General features: G+C 37.4%; 1 protein-coding gene across 4 annotated transcripts; it reads left to right on the top strand.

The window, feature by feature from the left end:
- The first annotated feature begins 5,075 nt into the window (after positions 1-5,075).
- Positions 5,076-22,157, top strand: LOC107791410 (uncharacterized). Of its 4 annotated transcripts, none has more exons than XR_012705265.1 (4): positions 5,076-5,501; positions 5,671-5,793; positions 19,755-20,665; positions 20,828-22,157. XR_012705265.1 is itself a non-coding variant. In XM_075244581.1 (3 exons), the coding sequence occupies exons 1-3, from the start codon at positions 5,487-5,489 to the stop codon at positions 19,992-19,994; spliced, it is 378 nt and encodes a 125-aa protein (XP_075100682.1). In that variant the 5' UTR covers positions 5,077-5,486; the 3' UTR covers positions 19,995-22,157. The 4 variants fall into 4 exon arrangements, 1 of the variants encoding a protein (XP_075100682.1); XR_012705266.1 differs by having other exon boundaries at positions 20,822-22,157; XR_012705264.1 differs by having other exon boundaries at positions 5,077-5,501; positions 21,813-22,157.
- Positions 22,158-22,460: the final 303 nt, after the last annotated feature.

The following is a 22,460-nucleotide window of genomic DNA, read 5'->3' as shown; positions in this document are numbered from 1 at the left end:
AGTGTAGTATGAGTACAACCGACCACATGTACTCAATAAGTAACAAACCTAACCTTAGGTTGAAAGTAGTGACGAGATGGGACAAAGGTCAGAGTCCAACTCCAATAACCAGCAACAGTTCATAACAATATAATAAAGATGGTACAAGAAATAACCCAATAAATAAATGCTCAGTTCGTATACAATTCCGGAAAATAAATATTTTCTTTTCAAGTATAACAGTAAAACTCAAATCTTTTGCCGAAATCACCGAAAATATGAGTAAGTTTGAAATTTGTGATTTTTCTCAAAAAAAACTTTAACAACAGATAAGAAATTTCATTATCAGATGGCATGAGGAAAAATACTTCTTTATGCCTATATATCAAGTATGCATGTCTAATGCAATGCAACACAATGATGAACTCATGTACTCACACTCTCAGAGTACCCAATCTCACTGTCTCGCATTTCCACTCATCACGCTTAATAATCTGCACGCTCGGTCACTCGGCACTGTACATGGAAGATTCAACCCAAATATAAATGACAACTCGCGCACAGTCACTCAGTATTGTATAGGAAAATCCATCCCAAATATATATATATATATATATATATATATATATATATATATATATATATATATATATATATATATATGATAACTGACATACAGTCACTCAGTACTATATATGGCCAATCCAGCCCAGGGAAGATCCATCCCTACATATAAATAATTAGGCAAGATCCATGACCAGGGAAGATTCATCCCTTAATATAAATAATTAGGCAAGATCCATGCCCAGGAAAGATCCATCCATCAATATAATATCAAATGCGCTCATTGTGGGTGTGCAGACTCCGAAGGGGCTTCTTTAGCCCAAGCGCTATAATAAGCCAAATCCAATCATAAATCAATAAAACATGTTGCGGCATGCAGCCCGATCCCCATACGGAATTGGCCGAGTCTCAATTTCTATGGTACACACCCACACGCCCGTCACCTAGCATGTGCGTCACCTTCAAACAAATCACATAACACGTATAATCAGGGTTCATACCCTAAGCTCCAAGTTTAGAAGTGTTACTTACCTTGAACAAGCCAAATCCAATACCGAGCAAGCCAGGCGATGCTCCAAAAATGCCATCCCGCGTACGCCGACCTTTAAACGGCTCTAAACTAGCCAAAAGCAACTCAAATACATCAATTAATGCCTAAAGAAATAATTCCAAATGATAAAGGTCGAATCCTTAATCAAAAGCCCAAAATCGGCCAAAAGGTCAAACCTTGGCCCGCGCCTCGGAACTCAATGAAACTTATAAAATCCGACAACTCATTCAATTACAAGTCCAACCTTACTAGTTTCACTCAAATCCGACTCTGAATCGATGTTCAAAACTCAAAAACTCACTCTATGAAACTTTAGGCTAAAACTCCCAAATTTCTCTTTAAAATTCATAATCCAATTGCCAAAAACGAAGATAGAATCACGAAATATAATAAAAAAATGAATGGAGAACACTTACCCCAATCCATATGGCAAAAATGCACTGCCCAGAATTACCCTCCGCGATCGTGGATCAACCTTCGCTAACGCAAAGAACAACCACCACTGCCTCCCAACAATTACCCTACGCGATCGCGTAACTATCCATGCGAACGCAATAACCACATGCATCTGAACTATGCGATCGCAACACAATCAGTGCTAACGCGAAGGAGAAGCCAGCCTCTGCCCAGCTCAGCCCAAATCACTACGCGAACGCATGCACACTTGTGCGAACGCGATGCTCGCTCTGCAGCAACCTACGCGAACGCGTCTGAGGACTCGTGAACGGGTATGAGGACTCGCGAATGCGATGAACAACTTCTCCCCAACCATCAAAAAACTCTACGTGATCGCGATTAACCCTAAGCGATCATGATTAACCCTACGCGATCGCGAACAAGGAAACCAGAAGCTCAGCAGAACCAACAATGCCAAAATGAAGGAAAATGATCCGAATTCGATCCAAAACACTCCCGAGTCCCTCGGGACCACGTCCGAACATCCCAACAAGTCCCATATCATAACACGGACATACTCGAGGCCTCAAATCACGCATAACAATATCGAAATGACGAATCGCACCTCGAATCAAACTTAATAAACTTTGAACTTTTAAATTTCAAAACTTACGACGAACAAGCCTAAACACCTCAGATTGATCTCAAATTTGGCACACAAGTCATAAATGACATAACAGACATACTATAACTTTAGGAATCAAAACCTGGCCCCGATATCAATAAAGTCAAACCTCGTCAAACCTATGAACATTTCCAAACCTTCAAATTTCTAACTTTCGTCAATTAGTATCGAAACCTTCTAGAATTGTCCAAATGCAAATCCGGACATACACCCGGGGTCCAAAATTACCATCCGAACCTAACAGAATCATCAAAATTCCAATCTGAGATCGAATACTAAAAAATCAAACTTAGTCAACTCTTCAAACTTAAAGCTTCAACAATGAATTCATTATTCCAAACAAGTTCCGAAATACATGAAACCAACGCCGATAATTCACACAAGTCATAATACTTCATACGGGGCTACCCGTGCCCCCAAACTACGGAGCGAAGTGCAATTGCTAAAAATGAGTGGTCGGGTTATTACAAAAATCATGCCATGTGTCAAGTGATGTGGCAATCCAAGCCTAATAAATGAGCTAATGAAATCATGCCATGTGTCAAGAAAGGGTGGCATACCACATCAAATCAACAACCAATAGAGTTGTGCCAAGTGTCTAGATGGTATTGGTCAGTTCAAACGGACCAATCAAATCCCAGAGCCACACTACTCCCTACAACTATAAATAGAGGTCTTCATAAAGTTAAAAGACACCGGAATTGAGAACAAAAGGCAAGCATAGAGCTCGTGGATCAAAGCCTACAGATTTCTCTACAAGCTACAAGTTCAATCACTCAAGCTACAAGCTCAATTTCAAGATCAAGAACGAAGGCAAATCAAATACCAAGGCGTTCAAGATCAAATTACTTGTTCGTGATCAAATCCAAATTCAAGTTCAAGAAGGAGATTCAAGACCAAGCTTTACAAGCCCTTGAATCAAAATCAAAATCAAGCTCGTTAAGATAGTTTATATTCTTTAAGAATCAGAGGAATACCATAGAGATAATTGTAACACTCATCATTTATTGAAATTAAATATTACATTTGTTACGCAATTTTCTAGTCTTGATTATTTATTTTTTTCTCGACGCAAAAATTTGTAGTTACATAGGCTATGTAGATGATTTAGTCATCAATTCATCATAGGGAATGATCAGGATGTCATTGTTACCTTGAAAGAAAACATTTCCATTAGCATTTTGAGATTAAGAATAGACAAGTTATGCTACTTCCTATGTACTGTGGTAGTTCAATTCAGATTAAGCAATTCCCATCTCTCAACGATAGTAAGCACTTATATAATTCTTGAAGCAGCAGGAGGATGAGAAAATGCAGATTCATTGATACCCTAGGATCAAAATGTTAAATTTTTACCATGACAACTTTGAAGATATAGAAGTTTAGTTGACAAGTTAAACTATTTTACTGTAACTCGAGCTAATATTGCTTATTCTAGTAGGTATTGTTGGTCCATTCTGTGGCTCTCCGTGTGATAATTATTGAGATATAGAGTAATCGAGATCCTCCATGCGTTTTTAGCAATCAAAAATTTCCTCACTAAATGTCTTTTTTCTTGTAGTAAAAAGCTTTTACAAAGTATATATATTTACATCAGACGTTAGGCATAAAGGAAACTATATATGAATTATTACCATTCAAATATACATATTGCTAACTCTTTTTATCTATGCAAACACCATAATAATATTGGTAAAGCAATATATATTGAACTACCAGTAAGTATGCGACGTATCAAAAATTTTAAAAATAGTAAGAAAAGTAAATGTGTAATATTTTTTACTTAAAACAGTTATTATAATTTTACGAACGAAATTATAATGAAAATTTTAAACATAATAGTATGGAGGATATTATTGTAAAAATTAGAAGGAAAATTCTACTTATAAAGAAACGTCAATGTGATGAATTAAATGTTCTTAACTTATATAAACTAATAGTTTTATTATTATTATTATTATTATTATTATTATTATTATTATTATTATTATTATTACTATTATTATTATTATTATTATTATTATTATTATTATTATTATTATTATTATTATTATTATTATTATTATTATTTTAACAATGTAAAGTTTTTTTACACAATCAATGGATAGAAGCAAAATTGTACTCTACGATTGCATGTAAAATTTAGTTTGGTTAGACGGTAGTTTGATTCAAACTTGCATTTTCTTTTATGAAAATGAATCTTGGTGTTTTGAGTAACAATTTTTTAATTAAAATAAACATACATATTAAACATGACTTCTTTCATAAATAGTGGCAAATAGGGATGGCAATGAGACGGTACGGGTGCGAGGCGGTGTGGGTTTAAACACATGCGGGGCGGGCGCGGGCGCGGGCGCGGGGTGGATTTAAACATATGCGGGTGCAGGGCAGGGGCGGGTTTTAAAACTTAATTAAAGAAGAAAACTCAATTTTTTGCCTTAATGAAGATAAAATTGATTCCACGTAATATATTGAAGCAAAATAAAATTTCATATTATTTAAACCAATTGCTTGTACGTCATATTGTTCTGAAAATGTAATATCTAAAAATTACATATCAAGACCACCTTCCATTGGATTAGAGAAGTGGCTTATTTATATATTCCAGTGGCTTAAGAATTATTCCAATGGATTAGCTTGAATATAATAAAAATAACATATATTCTATTAGCAAAAATAAAAAGTTAAAAAGCAAAGAGTTACTATCATGTCAAAGTTTTTTGTTAAGTAACTTTTATTGCATATGTGCCAGATTTAATTCTAGTAAGTATCTTATCTTCTTCTTTCCTTAGTTAAAGCCTCCCGTAATCTTTAAAATAAATAAAAAGTATGAGTAGATATCATAAATGTATAAAACAATTCCAACCAAAAGATTATAAATAAATAAACTAACAAAATGAAGGGAAAAAAAAGTTAAGCGGTGCGGGACGGAACGGGTGAATGCTGGTGCATTTGTAATACGGGACCGGTTGAAATTTTGTGGATTTTCTCTTAAAACCGTCATTCACCCGCCCGCCCAGCACAGCTTGTCATCCCTACCGGCAAACACTGGAAAATACTACTCTGATAAAGGGAAAAACAAAAAGTTAGGCCGTTGCAGCTCTAGATCTTCTTTTCCGTCCAAAAGTCGCCCGGGCAGTGTCAATGTACCACGGCAATTTTGTAATTCAACTAGCAATGGATAATTCAACATCAAAGCAATACAACGTTCAGCTCCCTCGTTAACAGACAGTTGTTTCTAAGAAAAAAGAAAACCACCTTTGGTCTGGAAAAGCTTAAACGACAACTTTTGAATGGTTAAAGGAAACCGCGATGGACATTGACGAGGTATCAATTCTGACTTTTTTTTTTGGATAACGTGATTTTAGTCGTATAATGGAGTATTTGGAATGAAAAGGGTCCAAAGGGATTCATATAACCCACCCAAGCTAGTTTGGAATTGACTAGTTTTAGTAGTATATTCTGATTATTTTGAAACTTATTTTTTTGGTTGCAGAGATTAACAGCTTTGGAAAGGGCGTATGCGGCGAGGATTATGGTGTCGGAACAGAAAGCTCAAGTGGTAAAAGAAGAGGGCCTACGGACGCCGATGAAGCGCAAACAGATAACGGATTCTAAGGTGAACTCTTTTAAATTAAAAAGATCTTAGCTTGGGGCAGGTGAATTAATCTTTTCTTATCCTTGTGACTTGGGTTTTCTGAAGTAGACTGGGTGGTATCGCTGTGTTTCATTTTTCCTCCTCCTTTCTTGAGATCATCTTGATAATTTAATTTTGTTGTTGATTTGTTTTAATGGTCATGGCTAACTAATTAGATGAAGCGAGCATCTTTTGTTGTTGTACTAACATTGATTTTAAATGTATTCAAGTGGATATTTCTTGTTTTAAACAACGCCAAAATGATTTTCGGGACTTCAAAGGGTGATGGTTTTTCCAAAGCTGAATCTACTATCATTCCCACACTGAATATGATGTTGTTGTTGAAGTCTTTTTATCCATTCATAATATTAACCCAATGACCACAGGTAGAAGCGTGATATGTTTAGTCTTTCCAGAATTTCATACTTTTTGGTTATTACCACTCTTCATAAAGCATGTTCCTTTGTCCCAATAAGTACTTCTAATAAGGCCTTGTATGTCTTTCACCTCGAGACCCCAATTTCTTTAACAGTGTAACATCTGTAGTAAAATGACAACGGGGAAATTACAATATACCTGCAATAATATTATTTGTGAGCAGAAATAGACGAATTGGCTTTAGTCATGCTGGTCACTGTCCTAAGAAACTATTTCATCAGTGTAAAATATTTTCCCAGGATTAAACAAGCTTACCTCTACTTAAAGGATACAAGAATCAGCAAAATATTAAATTATAAACCCACCTATTTAAAAGAAGGGAACAAAAGAAAATAGACTACTAATTTTGAGAAGGAAAGACAACAAAGGGCAGCTAGTGAAGAACGAAAAAGCAAGGAAAGTTGTTGATGATTGTTGCCCAAGTTAAATGATAGGCTTTAAGAGAGGTTTGAAGCATGATAAGTGTATAACACTTGTCTTGAATTTTCATGCAATTGCCACACTCTTTTCTTCATTGCCACTTGGAAGGACATTTGTCCAATTTTGAAAATATTACAACAGTTCCCCCACATATTTTCAAAAATTTCATACAAAGAGGAGTAAGATTTGTTGGATTTGTATGGTCCAAATGCAATAGGTTTGGTGTCTTTTGGACTATGAACCAAACTTAGACTGATAAAATTTAACTTACAGAATTACTGGTGAAATATAGTATTTCTATGAACCAATAATTCTTATTGTAAGTCAGAGATCTTATCAATCACATTTTGACCCTCACAATTTTGCTGTCAATGTAGTTTTGTGCCACTAGGCCATGTGCGTGCCCGGTTATTCATGAGAGCTCTAGAGACTAGGCCAAAATCTCATAGGAGTACCCCCACTCCCCTCTCATATAGGTGAATTCATCAAGTGTATACTGCTTTTTAAATACACCATCCATAAGGAATATGAATTCATTAAGAGTTATAACCCAACCTCTCAATTAGTAGCAGTCAAACACTCTCTTTTAGTGCTTCATGCCAATATCAACTTGTTATTACCCATATGAACGTACTTCATGGGATCTCCAATCACATAGGTTGGGTTACCATCTCTATTGACAACATGTCGGCCTTAACCCCACCTCTTTTAAGGTTTGAAGAATTAATTTTCTTCCCACAGGTTTAGTCAGAGGATCAGCCAAATTTATCTATGACTTCACATAGTCAATGGAAATTATTCCATCTCTCAACAATTATTTTATGACATCATGTCTCAATTTCATGTGTTTACTTTTACAATTATAAGATTTATTCTTTGCAATAGCTATTGCCGTTTGATAATCACAATGCACAGACACGGGAGGCAATACGTCCTTTATTAAAGGAATATTAGCTAAAAAGTTTCTAAGCCACTCAGCCTCAGAACCAGCTAACTCCAGAGCTACAAACTCTGATTCCATAGTCGATCTAGCTATAATCGTCTGTTTAGCTGATTTCCACGATATTGCACCACCACCAAGAGTGAATACATAACCACTAGTGGATTTTGTCTCATCTGAATCAGAGATTCACTGTACCCTTCTAAAGTAGAAAGAAATCCACTATATAGGATACCATAATTCATAGTTCCTCTCAAATATTTCATTAGTCTGGCTAATGCAGACCAATGCTCGTTGTTGGGATTATGAGTATATCTGCGCAGTCTACACACGACATAGGCTATATTAGGTGTTGTAAAATTCATTAAATGCATCAGACTCCCAATAATCTGAGCATATTTAGATTGAGCAACTGGGTCACCGTTATTCTTTTTCAACTGAGAGTTAGCATCAAAAGGAGTGCTCACAGATGTGACATTAAAATATTCAAGCTTCTTAAGAAGTCTCTCAACATAATGTTCGTGTGACAACATTATTCCATCTTCACTCCTTATAACTTTAACTCCCAATATTGTATTTACTTCACCCAGATCTTTCATATCAAAACTAGCAGACATAAATAATTTAGTACTTTGTACAATATTTAAACTTGTACCAAATATAAGCTTGTTATCAACATATAGACATATTATCACATAATCATTGTCTACCACTTTAGTATAAGCACATTTATCCACCTCGACTGAAGAAAAACCGTCTCTCAGTTAGACTTGTTTAAATTTTTCATACCACTGCTTAGGAGCTTGTTTAAGGCCATAAAGAGATTTAATTAATTTACAAACTTTATTTTCTTGTCCTGGAATGACACAGCCTTCAGGCTGAACCATATAAATTTCTTCTTCTAAATCACCATTTAAAAAAGCTGTTTTAACATCCATTTGGTGGAAAAAAAGCTTATGGATTGAAGCTAATGTAATTAAAACTCGAATAGAAGTAATTCTAGTCACTGGTGCAAATGTATCAACATAATTTATATTTTGTTTTTGAGAAAATCCTTTTGTTACTAACCAGGCTTTATATTTATCTAAAGATCCATCAGGATTAAGTTTCTTTTTGAAAATCCATTTACAACCAATTGGCTTTGTACCAGGAGGTAAATCTGTTAAAATCCATATTTTATTTTTCAAATTAGAATCAATTTCAACTTTTATTGCCTCTTTCAATAATTAGCTTATGAAGAAGATATAGCTTCAAAATAATTTGATGGTTTATTATCGACAAGAAAAGTTTGAAAATCATTTCCATAAGAAAAATATTCTTTCCTAGGCCTTTTACTCCTTTTCAGTTCCTCGTTAGAGGTATTTTCATTATTTGTTTCAACAAGTGTGAGAAATTTTATGAGATAATGGATAAATATATTCAAAAAACTCAGCATTCTTTGTCTCAATTATAGTATTGCAATCAAGCACATCTCCTTTTGAAACAAGAAATCTATATGCAACACTATGTTTAGCATATCCAATAAGCATACAATCAGCAATTTTAGAACCTATTTTTCTCTTTTTAGGTTCAGGCAAAAGAACTTTAGCAAGGCACCCCCATACTTTTAAATATTTCAAGTTAGGTTTATAACCCTTCCACAATTCATATAGAGTTTTGCGAGTTTTTCTATGTGGTATTCTATTTTGTAAGTGACATGCAGATAATATAGCTTCGCCCCACAAATTGTCAGGTGCATTAGAACTAACTAACATAAAGTTCATCATCTCTTTCAATGTTCTATTTGACTCGGGTGAATAAGGCGGAGTTACTTCATGAATAATTCCATTCCTTTCACAAAAATCATTTAAAGATAAATATTTTCCACCTCTATCAGATCTAATTCTCTTGATTTTTCTACTAAGTTGATTTTCAACCTTAGTTTTATAAGAAATAAAAGCATTAAAGGCATCATCTTTATTTCTAAGCAAATACAACTTAGTAAATTTAGAAAAATCATCAATAAAAGTCACATAATATCTTTTACCACCTCTAGTCATAGTCTGCTTTAGATCGCCTAAATCAGTGTGAATCAAGGATAATAATTCGGTTTCTCTATTTACAGACAAACAAGTCTTTCTCGTACTTTTAGCTCCAGCACATATTTCACACTTGTCTATATTGTTTGAGTCTAAACCAGATATTAAGCCCAATGACTGCATTTTTCTTATATCTGCGATATTAATATGTCCTAGTCTAGCATGCCATAAAGAAATAGACTCAACCATATAAGCAGAAGCAGATGCATTTCCATTGATAACTGTCACGACCCAAAATTCGCATGTCGTGATGGCGCCTATCTTAATACTAGGCAAGCCGACAACCTTAATAACCCACAATTTCTTTTAAATAGTGAAAACATAATAATTAATTTTAAGGAAAAAATCCCTCAAATACTGAATATAAATATACTCCCAAAACCCGGTGTCACTGAGTACATGAGCATCTATACATCACAAGTCCGGAAAACACGGTCTATATAGTCTGAGACCAAATAAGTAAACAAGGAGATAGGGAAGGAGAGATAAGGTCTGCAAAACACAGCAGCTACCTTTGAATCTCCGAAAAAATCAACTGTGCGAAAGAATCGACACCCACTGTGTTTGGGATCACCTGGGTCTGCACACGAAGTGCAGGGTATAGTATGAGTACAACCAACTCAGTAAGTAATAATAATAAATAAAGAACTAAAAGTAGTGACGAGCTTCTCAGCTAATTCCAAATACAGTACTGGTGCGTGATCCGCCTCCCCCTCTTGGGTGACCCCTGGCTGACTGACCCCCACCCCGAGTTGACTGGGCGGGTGGCGAAGTAACTGGTGCTGAAGTCTTAGTCTGACTCCTCTGCTGCACTGGACCTCTCGAGTGACGAGGACACTGTCTCCACATATGCCCAAATTCCCCGCACTCAAAGCAACTCCCCGGTATTGATGGTGGTGCGGACTCAATCGGGCCCCGAGAACCAGAATAACTGCTAGAAGCACCCGGTGCAAATGAACCGTGAACTGAAGGGGCACGAGACGAACTCTAGGCTAGAAGGGCACTGAGAGATGACTGGCCCTGATGAGAACTATATGAACCATGGCCGGATGACGCGCCACGGTGAACTGGACGACCCGTCTGAGCGTGTATGTAAGAACGACCCCTACCGCGGTAAAACTGACCCCCTGAAGGAACACCGCTGAAATAACCTGGACCACGAGGCCTCTTGGCCTCCCTCTCTCCAATTTTAAGGGAAAAATCCCTCAAATACTGAATATAAATATACTCCCCAAACTCGGTGTCACTGAATACATGAGCATCCATACATCACAAGTCCGGAAAACACGGTTTATATAGTCTGAGACCAAATACAGTAAACAAGAAGATATGGAAGGAGAGACAAGGTCTGCGAAACACAGCAATTACCTTTGAATCTCCGGAAAAATTAACTGTGCGAAAGAATCAACACCCACTGTGTTTGGGATCACCTGGGTCTGCACACGAAGTGCAGGGTGTAGTATGAGTACAACCAACTCAGTAAGTAACAATAATAAATAAAGAACTGAAAGTAGTGACGAGCTTCTCAGCTAAGTCCAAATACAATACTTTCCAACAACATTTAAAACTCTATAGTAATTTTATATCAAATTTGACTGAAACAGAAAATATTGTTTTTCCGAAATTTCCAAAATAGTGATATATGACAGCTGAAGTGCAGCAATAATGAAATCAATGCATTCTCTCAGAATAACAATTACTCAGTCCTCCCATTCACTCCAACCTCACAGTCACTCTTTCCTCACAGTCACTCATTCCTCCCAATCACTCCGCACTCGCACTCAATAGGTACCTGCGCTCACTGGGGTGTGTACAGACTCCGGAGGGGCTTCTTCAGCCGAAGCGCTATATCAAGCCAATCATGGCATATAACAATGAAACATGCTGCGGCGTGCAGCCCGATACCATAAATATCCTCACAATTAGGCCTTCGACCTCACTTAGTCATCAACCTCTCCAGTCTCTCGGGCTCTCAGAAATCATGATAAGCAGCCCAACAACAATGATATGATGCATCAATAATGAATAAGAGAGATTGAGGTAAAAATGTGCAAATAGCACTGTGACTGAGTGCAAAACAACAATTTAGCAGATAATTCCACAACTACACGACCTTTGTGGGTCCCAACATTGTAAACATATGAATTAAACATGATTCATAGATCAATTTCTCTAATACGGGGAAAAATGTACGGATATCAACAGATTTTTCTACACAGTTCCATGGAATTGACCAAGTCACAATTCCTACGGTGCACGCCCACACGCCCGTCACCTAGCATGTGCGTCACCTCAAAACCAATCACATAATATATAATCTGGGGTTTCATACCCTCAGGACCAAATTTAGAACTGTTACTTACCTCAAACCGCGTAATTGCTTACTCCGCTATGCCCTTGCCTCATGAATCGACCTCCAAATGCATCGAATCTAGCCACAAATAGTCCGATTCAGTCAATAAAAATTATTGGAATTAATTCCACATGAAAATACAAATTTTTCATAAAAATCCGAAATTTAACTCAAAAATGCCTGTGGGGCCCACGTCTCGGAACCTGACAAAAGGTACAAAATCCGAAAGCCCATTTAACCACGAGTCTACCCATACCAAGTTTACCAAATTTCGACATCAACTCGACCCTCAAATCTTCAAATTAAACCAAGAGGGTTTTCTAAATCTTCCAACTTAATTTACTAATTAAATGTCAAAAACAACTATGGATTCGGGTAATTTAACCAATATTGAGTTAGAAACACTTACCCCGTTGTTTTCCTTGAAAATCTCTCGAAAATCCTGTCTCTGAGCTCCAAATCGGTAAAAATGGAACTTAAACATTTTGCCCAGTCATTTCTTATATTCGATCGCAGACAAGGTCCCGCGATCGTGAAGTGCAATTGCAAGCTGCCCAGAAAAAACCCTACGCGATCGCGATGTCCTTCACGAGCAAAGCACAGGATCCTCAGCCACACGCGATCGCATAAAGCAAACGCGTGGCCCAGCCTTCTGCCTCATTCCTCTTCGCGAACGCAGCATTTCCCACGCGTTCGCGTAGCACAGCCTGGCCAAACCTACGCAATCGCGGATGCCTTCACGCGATCGCATAGCACAAAATCTCACTGCTCCAACTTAGCCTACGCGATCGCGGACATTCTCATGCGATCGCGTTGAAGGAAACCAGTGACAGAAAACCAGCATTCTTCAGCTGGAATGCCAAGTCCAAAATTGATCTGTTAGCCGTCCGAAACTCACCCGAGGCCCCCAAGACCTCAACCAAATATACCAAGTATCAACAAGTCCTAAAACATGATACGAACTTAGTCGAAATCTCAAATCACATCCAACAACGCTAAAACCACGAATAATACCTCAATTCAAGCCTAATGAACTTTGAAATTTCCAATTTCTACAAACGACGCCGGAACCTATCAAATCACGTCTGATTGATCTCAAATTTTACACACAAGTCATAGATGACATAACAGACCTATTAAAATTTCCAGAATTGGATTCCGACCCCGATATCAAAATTTAATCCCCCGGTCAAACTTCCCAAAAATTCAACTATCGCCATTTAAAGCCTAATTCCATTACAGACCTCCAAATAATTTTCCGGACACACTCCTATGTCCTAAATCACCATACGGAGCTATTGGAATCATCAGAATTCAAATCCGAGGTCGTTTACACATAAGTCAACATCCGGTCAACTTTTCCAGCTTAAGTTTTCAAGTATGAGACTAAGTGTCTCATTTCACTCCGAAATCCTTCTGGACCCGAACTAACTAACCCGGTAAGTCATAAAATAACTTTAAAGCATAACTTGAGCAGTAAATGAGGGAACATGGTTATAATACTCAAAACGACCGGCCGGGTCGTTACAATAACATCAGAAATATTAAGTACAAAGAGTCCGTGGTTACAGTAGCACTTTCCCACAAACACATTGTTTTTTGTCATTATAATATTATCAGATTCAAATGACAGTTTCACTCCGGCTTTTCCCAACAAGGATACAGAGATCAAGTTTGCCCTCATAGTAGGAACATGTAGTACAACAACAAGGGGTAAAGTTTTTCCCGAAGTGAGTTTCAGGAGAACTTTACCCTTACCCAAGACTTTGGTAGTACTTGAGTCTCCAAGGTAGACCTCTTCCCTATCATCCTCGGGGTATAAGAAGAAAATGCTTTTCGATTTGCACAAATGTGCCGAGTAGCCCCAGAGTCTACCACCCATTCTTTTGCATGTGCTACAATGTTTACTTGAGAAATGACAACTGCAATAATATCACCTCCTTCAGCTAAGTTAGCCTTAGGAGTATTAGTTTTTCCTTCATCATTTCCTGCTCTGTACGTGTACTGTGAGGCATGATGGCCTGGTTTTCCACAAACAAAACAAGAGCCTTTTTTTCTTTTAAGGTTAGGATTTTTAGGCTTGTAACCTTGAGACTTATTCTCGTACCTTTTGCGGTTGTTGTTGCTGCTTTGCACTAAGTTTGCTTTAAGAGCTGTCATCCTAGCTTTGGCAGATTCTTTTCTGTTGGAGTCTTCAATTAGGATGTGGGTCACAATTTCCTCAATGATGAAATTTTTCTGTTTGTACTTTAAGTTGTTTTTGTAGTCACTCCATGAGTCAAACAACTTTTCAATTAGCACTCCAGCAGCAAACTTTTCTGGTAAAGACATCCCTTCGGCCTTCAAGTCTTCTAGCAATTTTTGATATTCGTTGATTTGCACGTTCATCTCTTTATCATCTCTCATCTGCCACTAATATAATTTTCCTACTACAAATTTTTGTTTTGTAGCATTTTCAACAGTGAAGTTTTTAATTAAGGCTTCCCAGATAGCTTTTGCTTCCTTATAACTGCAATACACGTCAAACAATTCACTAGAAATAGTTTATAATATAGTATGACGGCATACCTTGTTGGCATGTTTCCATGATTTCACTATTTTATTATTAGCGTCTGCACTAAGTTGTGGATATAGCAGTGCATGTGCAACACCATGGACATCAAGCAGTGAGAAAATACGTTCTTGCCAATGCTTGAAATTTTCATTGGTGAAAATTTCAATAGTTGACACATCCGGAAACAGCCTAGCATATGATAGTGCTACTGGGACTGGAGCAGCGGAGGTAGCGCAAATATTGGTGGTATCGACAGTATTTTCAGCATCAGTGTTGTTTGCCATAGTTTCTTAGATTGTAGTAAAATGACAACAGGAAAATTACAATATAACTGCAATAATATTATTTGTGAGCAGAAATACACGAATTGGCTTGAATCGTACTGGGCACTGTCCTAAGAAACTATTTCAGCAGTGTGAAATGTTTTCCCAGGATTAAACAAGCTTACCTCTACTCAAGAGGATACGTGAATCAACAAAATATTAAATTATTGTGAGAAGGCACGAGAAAAAATATGTTATTGATATTAGATAATAAATACAATACAAGAGGTCCCTATTTATAGCTATACACTACAAGGAGATATTACTCCTCTTCCAATGTGGGACAAGACTACACTATACATATCTGTAAACTAACACTCCCCCTCAAGCCGGTGCATACACATCATATGTACCGAGCTTGTTACATATGTAGCTAATACGAGAACCAGTAAGAGACTTAGTGAAAATATCTGCTAGTTGATCATTCGAGTTTACAAACTTTGTAACAATATCTCCTGAAATTATTTTTTCTCTGACGAAGTGACAGTTGATCTCAATGTGTTTAGTCCTCTCATGTAACACCGGATTTGACGCAATATGAAGAGCAACTTGGTTATCACACACTAGTTCCATCTTGCTAATTTCTCCGAACTTTAACTCCTTGAGCAACTGCTTGACCAAAACTAACTCACACGTCGCCATAGCCATGGCCCGATATTCAGCTTCGGCGCTAGATCGAGCAACTACATTCTGTTTCTTGCTCTTCCACGAGACAAAGTTACCTCCTACTAGAACACAATATCCAGACGTAGAACGTCTATCAAAAGGTGATCCTGCCCAATCAGCATCTGTGTACCCAACAATCTGCTTGTGGCCTCGATCCTCAAATAGTAATCCTTTGCCTGGAGCTGACTTTATATACCGAAGAATGCGAACAACTGCATCCGAGTGACTATCACAAGGAGAATCTATAAACTGACTTACAATACTCACCGGAAAAGAAATGTTAGGTCTAGTCACTATGAGGTAATTCAATTTGCCAACCAACCTCCTATATCTCGTAGGGTCTCTAAGAGGCTCCCCATATCCAGGCAGAAGCTTAGCATTCGGATCTATAGGAGAGTTAATAGGTTTGCAATCCATCATTCCAGTCTCCTCAAGAATGTCTAAGGCATAATTCCGCTGTGAAATAACAATACCTGAGCTAGACTGAGCGACTTCAATACCTAGAAAATACTTCAATCTGCCCAGATCCTTAGTCTGAAAGTGCTGAAAGAGATGTTGCTTCAGATTAGTAATACCATCCTGATCACTGCCAGTAATAACAATATCAAGAACTGGAGCTACAACCGGAGCCGTAGGTGGTGGAACTGGAGCTATAGGTGGTAGAGCTACAACTGGAGCTATAGGTGGTGAAGCTACAACTGGAGCTGTAGGTGGTGGAGTTGGAGTGACTGAATCTCCAAAAGATGAAACTGGTAGTACCTCAGAAATATCTAAGTGATGACCTGAACCTGTGAAGTATTATTGGGTTTCAAGGAAGGTAACATCATCGGACATAAGGTACCGTTGGAGGTCAGGAGAGTAGCATCGATACCCCTTTTGTGTTCTCGAGAAACCCAGAAATACGCACTTAAGAGCACGAGCTAACTTATCTGCTCCTGGAGTAAGGTTATGGACAAAACAAGTGCTTCCAAAGATACGAGGTGGAAGAGAGAACAAAGGTAAGTGGGGAAACATGACAGAGAATGGAACTTGATTCTGGATAGCTGAAGATGACATACGATTAATAAGATAGCAAGATGTAAGAACTGCATTCCCCCAAAAACGCAACGAAGCATGAGATTGTTCGAGTAGGATACGAGCAGTTTCAATAAGATGTCTATTTTTTCTTTCAGCTACCCCATTTTGTTGAGATGTGTACGGACAAGATGTTTGATGAATAATCCCATGGTAAACTGCTGAAATGGGGAAGACAAATACTCTCGGGCATTATCACTACGAAATGTGCGAATAGAAACCCCAAATTGATTTTGAATTTCAGCGTGGAAGGTCTGAAAAATAGAAAACAGCTTAGATCGATTTTTTATCAAAAATATCCAAGTGCACCTGGAATAATCATCAATGAAACTGACAAAGTAGCGTAATCCCAAGGTGGAACAGACCCGACTAGGACCCCAAACATCTGACATGACTCACACTCTAGAGCTGACAAGTGAGATAAACCAGATACTATTTTCGAAGTTTTGACAAATTGGGATGTCCCAACCGTTTATGTAATAAATCTGGTGAATCAGTAACAGGACAAGTTGTAGAAGGAAGACAAGATGTGAGTCCATGTGATTTAGCAAGGATAAGGTAATAAAGTCCGTTTGATTCACGCCCGGTACCTATGATCCGCCCCGTACTGCGTTCCTGTATAAAAACATGGTCATCAAGAAATAAAACAGCGCATTTAAGTGATTTGGCTAAGCGACTAACAGCTATGAGATTAAAAGGACTATTGGGAACATAAAGGACTGAATCTAAAGGTAAGGAAGGAAGTGGGCTTGCTTGACCTATTGCAGTTGCCATGGTTTGAGACCCATTGGCCATTGTGACTTTTGGAAGAGATTGAGAATACGAAATAGTAGTGAAAAGAGATTTGTTACCAGAAATATGATGTGATGCACCTGAATCAATGACCCAAGACTCAGAGGATGAAGATCGGGAGAAACAAGTCACGCTATTACCTGTTTGAACAACAGAAGCTATCTCAGAAGATGTCTGCTTACATGCTTTGTACTGAAGGAACTCAATATAATCTGCTAAAGAAACTATTCGACTATTCAAAGCATCGGTTCCCATGTCGTTATAATTTGTAGTAGTAGGGTTAACTTGAAAAAGTGGAAATAAGTAACTCCGGTGAGAAAACTGAAGAAATAGCTTGAAAAACACTGTTTACAGCAGGAAAGCAGAACGTTGTTCTGCGTCGGAAACACTGTTCACACCGGAATCTACTGTAGCGGACGGAAAAACTCAAAGTGGTCGGAATGAAACAAAACCAGTGAGGCTAGGATCGGAATTACTAGACGATCTTACTATTCAGCTGGAACTTTTTTCAAAATCTGGACGGAACAGTGCTCACGTGCCGGCGCGTGGGTCAGATCTCGCCGGAATTTTTTTTCTTTTCTAGGCGCGTGAGTGCGCGTGGACGTGTGTTTTCTGGTGGGGTTGACTAGGGTTTGGTCGCCGGAGCCTGAGGAGTCTTGTGGTGGTGTTGGTTTTTGCATAACACCAACAGAAAGTGATTTGCTTACGGACAACCTTCTAAGTCGCCGGAAAATTGCACGGCAAAGAGGTCTTTCTTCCCGGAAGTCGCTGGAACGATGCACAACGACGAGTTTCTCACTAATGCTCTGATACCATGTGAGAAGACACGAGAGAAAATATGTTATTGATATTAGATAATAAATACAATACAAGAGGTCCCTATTTATAGCTATACACTACAAGAAGATATTACTCATCTTCCAATGTAGGATAAGACTACACTATATATATCTGTAAACTAACAATTACAAACCCAACTATTTAAAAGAGGGGAACAAAAGAAAATAGACTACTAATTTTGAGAAGGAAAGACAACAAAGGGAAGCTAGTGAAGAACGAAAAATCAAGGAAAGTTGCTGATTATTGTTGCCCAAGTTAAATGCCTATTTATAGGTTTTAAGAGAGGTTTGAAGCATGACAAGCACTTGTCTTGAATTTTCCGTGCAATTGCCACACTCATTTCTTCATTGCCACTTGGAAGGACATTTGTCCAATTTTGAAAATATTACAACATCTTCCCAGCTTACTAAGTGAAACTTTCTAGCCTTATCTGGTGAATCCCATAAGAAGTTCCTTCGGAGCATGAAGCAATCACATGTAGTAAGTACATAAGGATGCTAAAAGATATGCTCTAAATTGATTTTTCCTTCCCTCCCTTTACTACTAGCCTTTGCTCAACTCTAGCCTTTCCTCAGCTCTTTCAGTCACCAAATTCCATGCTGCTTGATCCTTGTTAGAACCGCTCGATGGTAAGGCTAGACAAGTAGTTGAAAAAGCGCCAACCCTGCGATTGAGCACCTGTACTTAATTCTCAATGTTGTCCAAGTCAATGGAAAGGAATGAATTTTCACTTCCTCAAGTTTAATTGAAGAGTGAATTCATGTGATAAATTAATCCACTTGGAAGCATACTGCTTAAGAGTCTTAAATTTCACAAATGTTAAAAAGAGAAAATCTTCCCAAATGTATATCTCTTCTCCTTTTATTTATTACCAGTCATCAAAGAGTTCTTGGGACAAAATTAGAAGTGATGCACCGTATTGGTATCTCATTTTTTTTTTTTAATAGTCCTGTTATTTGTTATGTTTATATATCCTTGTTAATTTTCTTCTTATATTTGATTACTTTATTTATACCTTGAACATTTTATTGTAGACTATTGCCTCTTTCTGCAAGAAATCATTGTTAAACCAAGCTACAGTATTATATTCAATGTTCACACGATCGTATTTTGTCATGATGCTATATATGTTAGGTTCTGGTGTTGAAGTTGGATAGATTCGTAGTAGGAATTAAGTTGACCACCAATTTAGAATTTTTTGAGTCCCACTGTTGTTCTAGAACGGTTAACAGACTTATTACATATATTTCACCTTTAAATGTGAGCCTTCTTTGATTCTCATTTATGAAAGAAGCTTCTTTGATTCTCGATTCCCATGCACATGCAACCAACATTAACTTTTCTCTTTTCTTTTCCCTTTCTTTATATATCATTCTTCTAGAAGACATCTTGCAAACATATTCTTTTCCAGTCCTCCACATATTTATATTTTTTCCATATCTTATTGATCTATCCTTGTTGACAGATTATTGAATCAGAGTTGGCATCCTTTAGTCAACAGAGGAAGATTGAAGAACTTGAAGCTCAACTTGAGGAAGCGGAAGATATTGTAAGTGATCTCACGAATGAGTTGAGAGAAGTTCAAGCTGAACTTGAGAGAGTCTACAACAAAGAGAAAGAAGGAAAGAAATCACAGGATCATGATATTACTACTCCTGGAGAACTACCAAAGGAGAACACAATTGTATTGGCTCCAGAATCATAGAATGACTCTGTGACAGCTTCTAATTCAGAGGTCGCCAGTATGAACCAGAAAATTGAGCGCTACCAGTGTTCTCGGAGAAAGGTTAACATTGGAAATTGTTATGTTGCTAGTGCGGATTTACCCTCGGTAAGTTTCAGAAACAAAGCGCCAGAGTTATACCAAAATGGACGTATACAGAGAATTCGTGCTGCTGAAGGAAACCTGTTAGATAGTGAAATTATTCACAAAGACACATTTTCCGGACATTTTTCAAAGATGGAAAAAATGCCAACCAATAATTTCTCGAGAGAAGATTCAATTCTAGCCAAAGGCAATGCTCCTAGTGAAGATCCTTCTAAGATGGCCCAAGGATTGTCCACAGGAAAAGCTGAACAAGGCATGAAGCTGGGATGTGCAGAGAGTTCTGATAATAAACCAGTCTGTTGGGGGCGTCTGATGTAAACAATAGGGTTCCTAGCCAACCTCTAAATGATAGAGTGATTAAGTACAGATTCCAAAGAAAGAGAAAGAGAGAATTGTTGAGTTTATCTGGCGAGAATGCTTCAACTGCGAAGAGCTTCTCAAAGAAAATGAATGTGTGAAACTACATAGCCCCTTCCGGAGACACAGGATGAGTTCAGTGACAGGATCATCTCGGGACAGTTGGCGAATGGCATTCGGTTGCTCAACAGGTTGGTTATTCATTTATGTATTTATTTATTTATTGCCATTGATATTTCTGTTGTATACCTATCTTTGTTTAGATACCTTTGACTGCTGTACCTTCAATACGAGATTTGTATTGAAGTGTTCCCTCACATGAATGTGATGACATGGATTTTTGGTAGGAGCAGGTTGTTGGAGCTCGTCCAACTATTATAATATGCTTTCTCGCGTCCAAGAAAAACAAGAGAATGAAAATTTGACAAAATTTGATGTCATTTTGATTACTTAAAAACTTTAATATGTGAAAGAGGAGAAAACTTGGAAGTTCTGTCTATTTTTAGATCTACGTGGGAAATTGACCGGGAGTTTTGATAATGTGTTGCAACTCCGTGAAGATTGATCTGCTTTCTGGGCTTACTGACAGTCTTCCACAAAGTTTCACAATTTCATCAGTTCCTAGCATTTACGAAGTTTATGCCAAGGAGGCCTCATTCTAGTGTCAAATTACGAAAAATGGCATGTAAAGATTTGCTTTACAATTAGTAGTATTTAGATAGATTAATGATTTGAAATAATTATTATGAGACTTTAATTAAGTTGTTCAATTTCTTTTTATCAAAATGTAAAAAATAAAATCACAAAATAGAGAGAGAGAGAGCATGTTTCTGAGACATTGGTCGTCGATGTGTTATTGTCGATGCATGAGGTTAGTTTTTGTACATATACTGGGTATTTTTGTCTTAATAAAATAAAAAAACAGCTTATGCTTTTGATCTTAATAGGAAGAACCTATTTTCACTTTCTTCCCAACTGAAAAAAACAACTGCTACTGCTACTGAAAAGCACTTATTTTTCCCCCAGAAGTTTGGCCAAACTCCTAACTCTCCAAAATAAATTTCTTATGAAAAATAAAAGCTTCTAGTTTCCCAAAAGTTTGAGCAAACATGCTATGAACTCTGTTCATTATTCCATCAGGATAAATTTTTCAAGAAAGAACATATAGGGATAATGAATGTATCAACTCTGTGTATTGCAAAGAGCAAGTTATGCTGGTTTAATGCTCAGTACTCTTTAGTAATGTTAACAGGTTGCCTTTATGCTTCACATATTGCCCTATTTTTGTTGGTTTGCTGAAAGTTTGATGGCTGTTAACATCATAACATGGTACACTAGTTTCAGGTTTCTGGGAATATGTTGTGTATCTCTTGGTTGCTCATATCTTCCCTATTTGTTCTTGCCATTGAAATTGAGTGTGGATGTCTTCTATGCCAGAAAATGAGGAATGTCTTTTGTCAGCTATTTCTGGGATCCACCTTCGGATGCACTGATAGTATATAGGCATGATGTCCAGTAGGTTTACTATCATTATCGTATCGTTTGGGTGCTGTCATTGTCCCAGTATATGGCTTTGAAATTAAATGTTGTTCATCTTCCCTGTTTAATTCGTTTAATCATCCCTTTTACAGATTTTGTTGTGAATGCTTCTGTTGATAAAGAATCACACTTTTGATGGTTTAATCTGGATTACAATCTGAGGGAGCCTTTGGCATCCCTTGTTACTTTAAAAGAGCTGAAATGGTGTTTATCTTTCCTTGTGTATTGAATTGTTAGGAAAACGTTATCAGTAGGAAGTTTGATCTCATCTGATAATATTATGCCATTGATATATATTGCTCTTAATAACCAAATCTCAGCTAAAGTGATTTTCAGTAATATTATAAGTGATTATTACTAATAACCAAGGTTGAAAGTCTCATATAACTTTGTAACACATTTTTCTTGCATCACTGTTGTGTGAAAAACAACTCTGTTACTGTGTAT

The sequence above is a fragment of the Nicotiana tabacum genome, chromosome 22 (assembly GCF_000715075.1).
Source record: "Nicotiana tabacum cultivar K326 chromosome 22, ASM71507v2, whole genome shotgun sequence".
In the NCBI taxonomy this organism is placed as follows: domain Eukaryota; kingdom Viridiplantae; phylum Streptophyta; class Magnoliopsida; order Solanales; family Solanaceae; genus Nicotiana; species Nicotiana tabacum.
The sequence above is the reverse complement of the archived record's forward strand: the minus strand, read 5'-3'. Positions and strand labels throughout refer to the sequence as shown.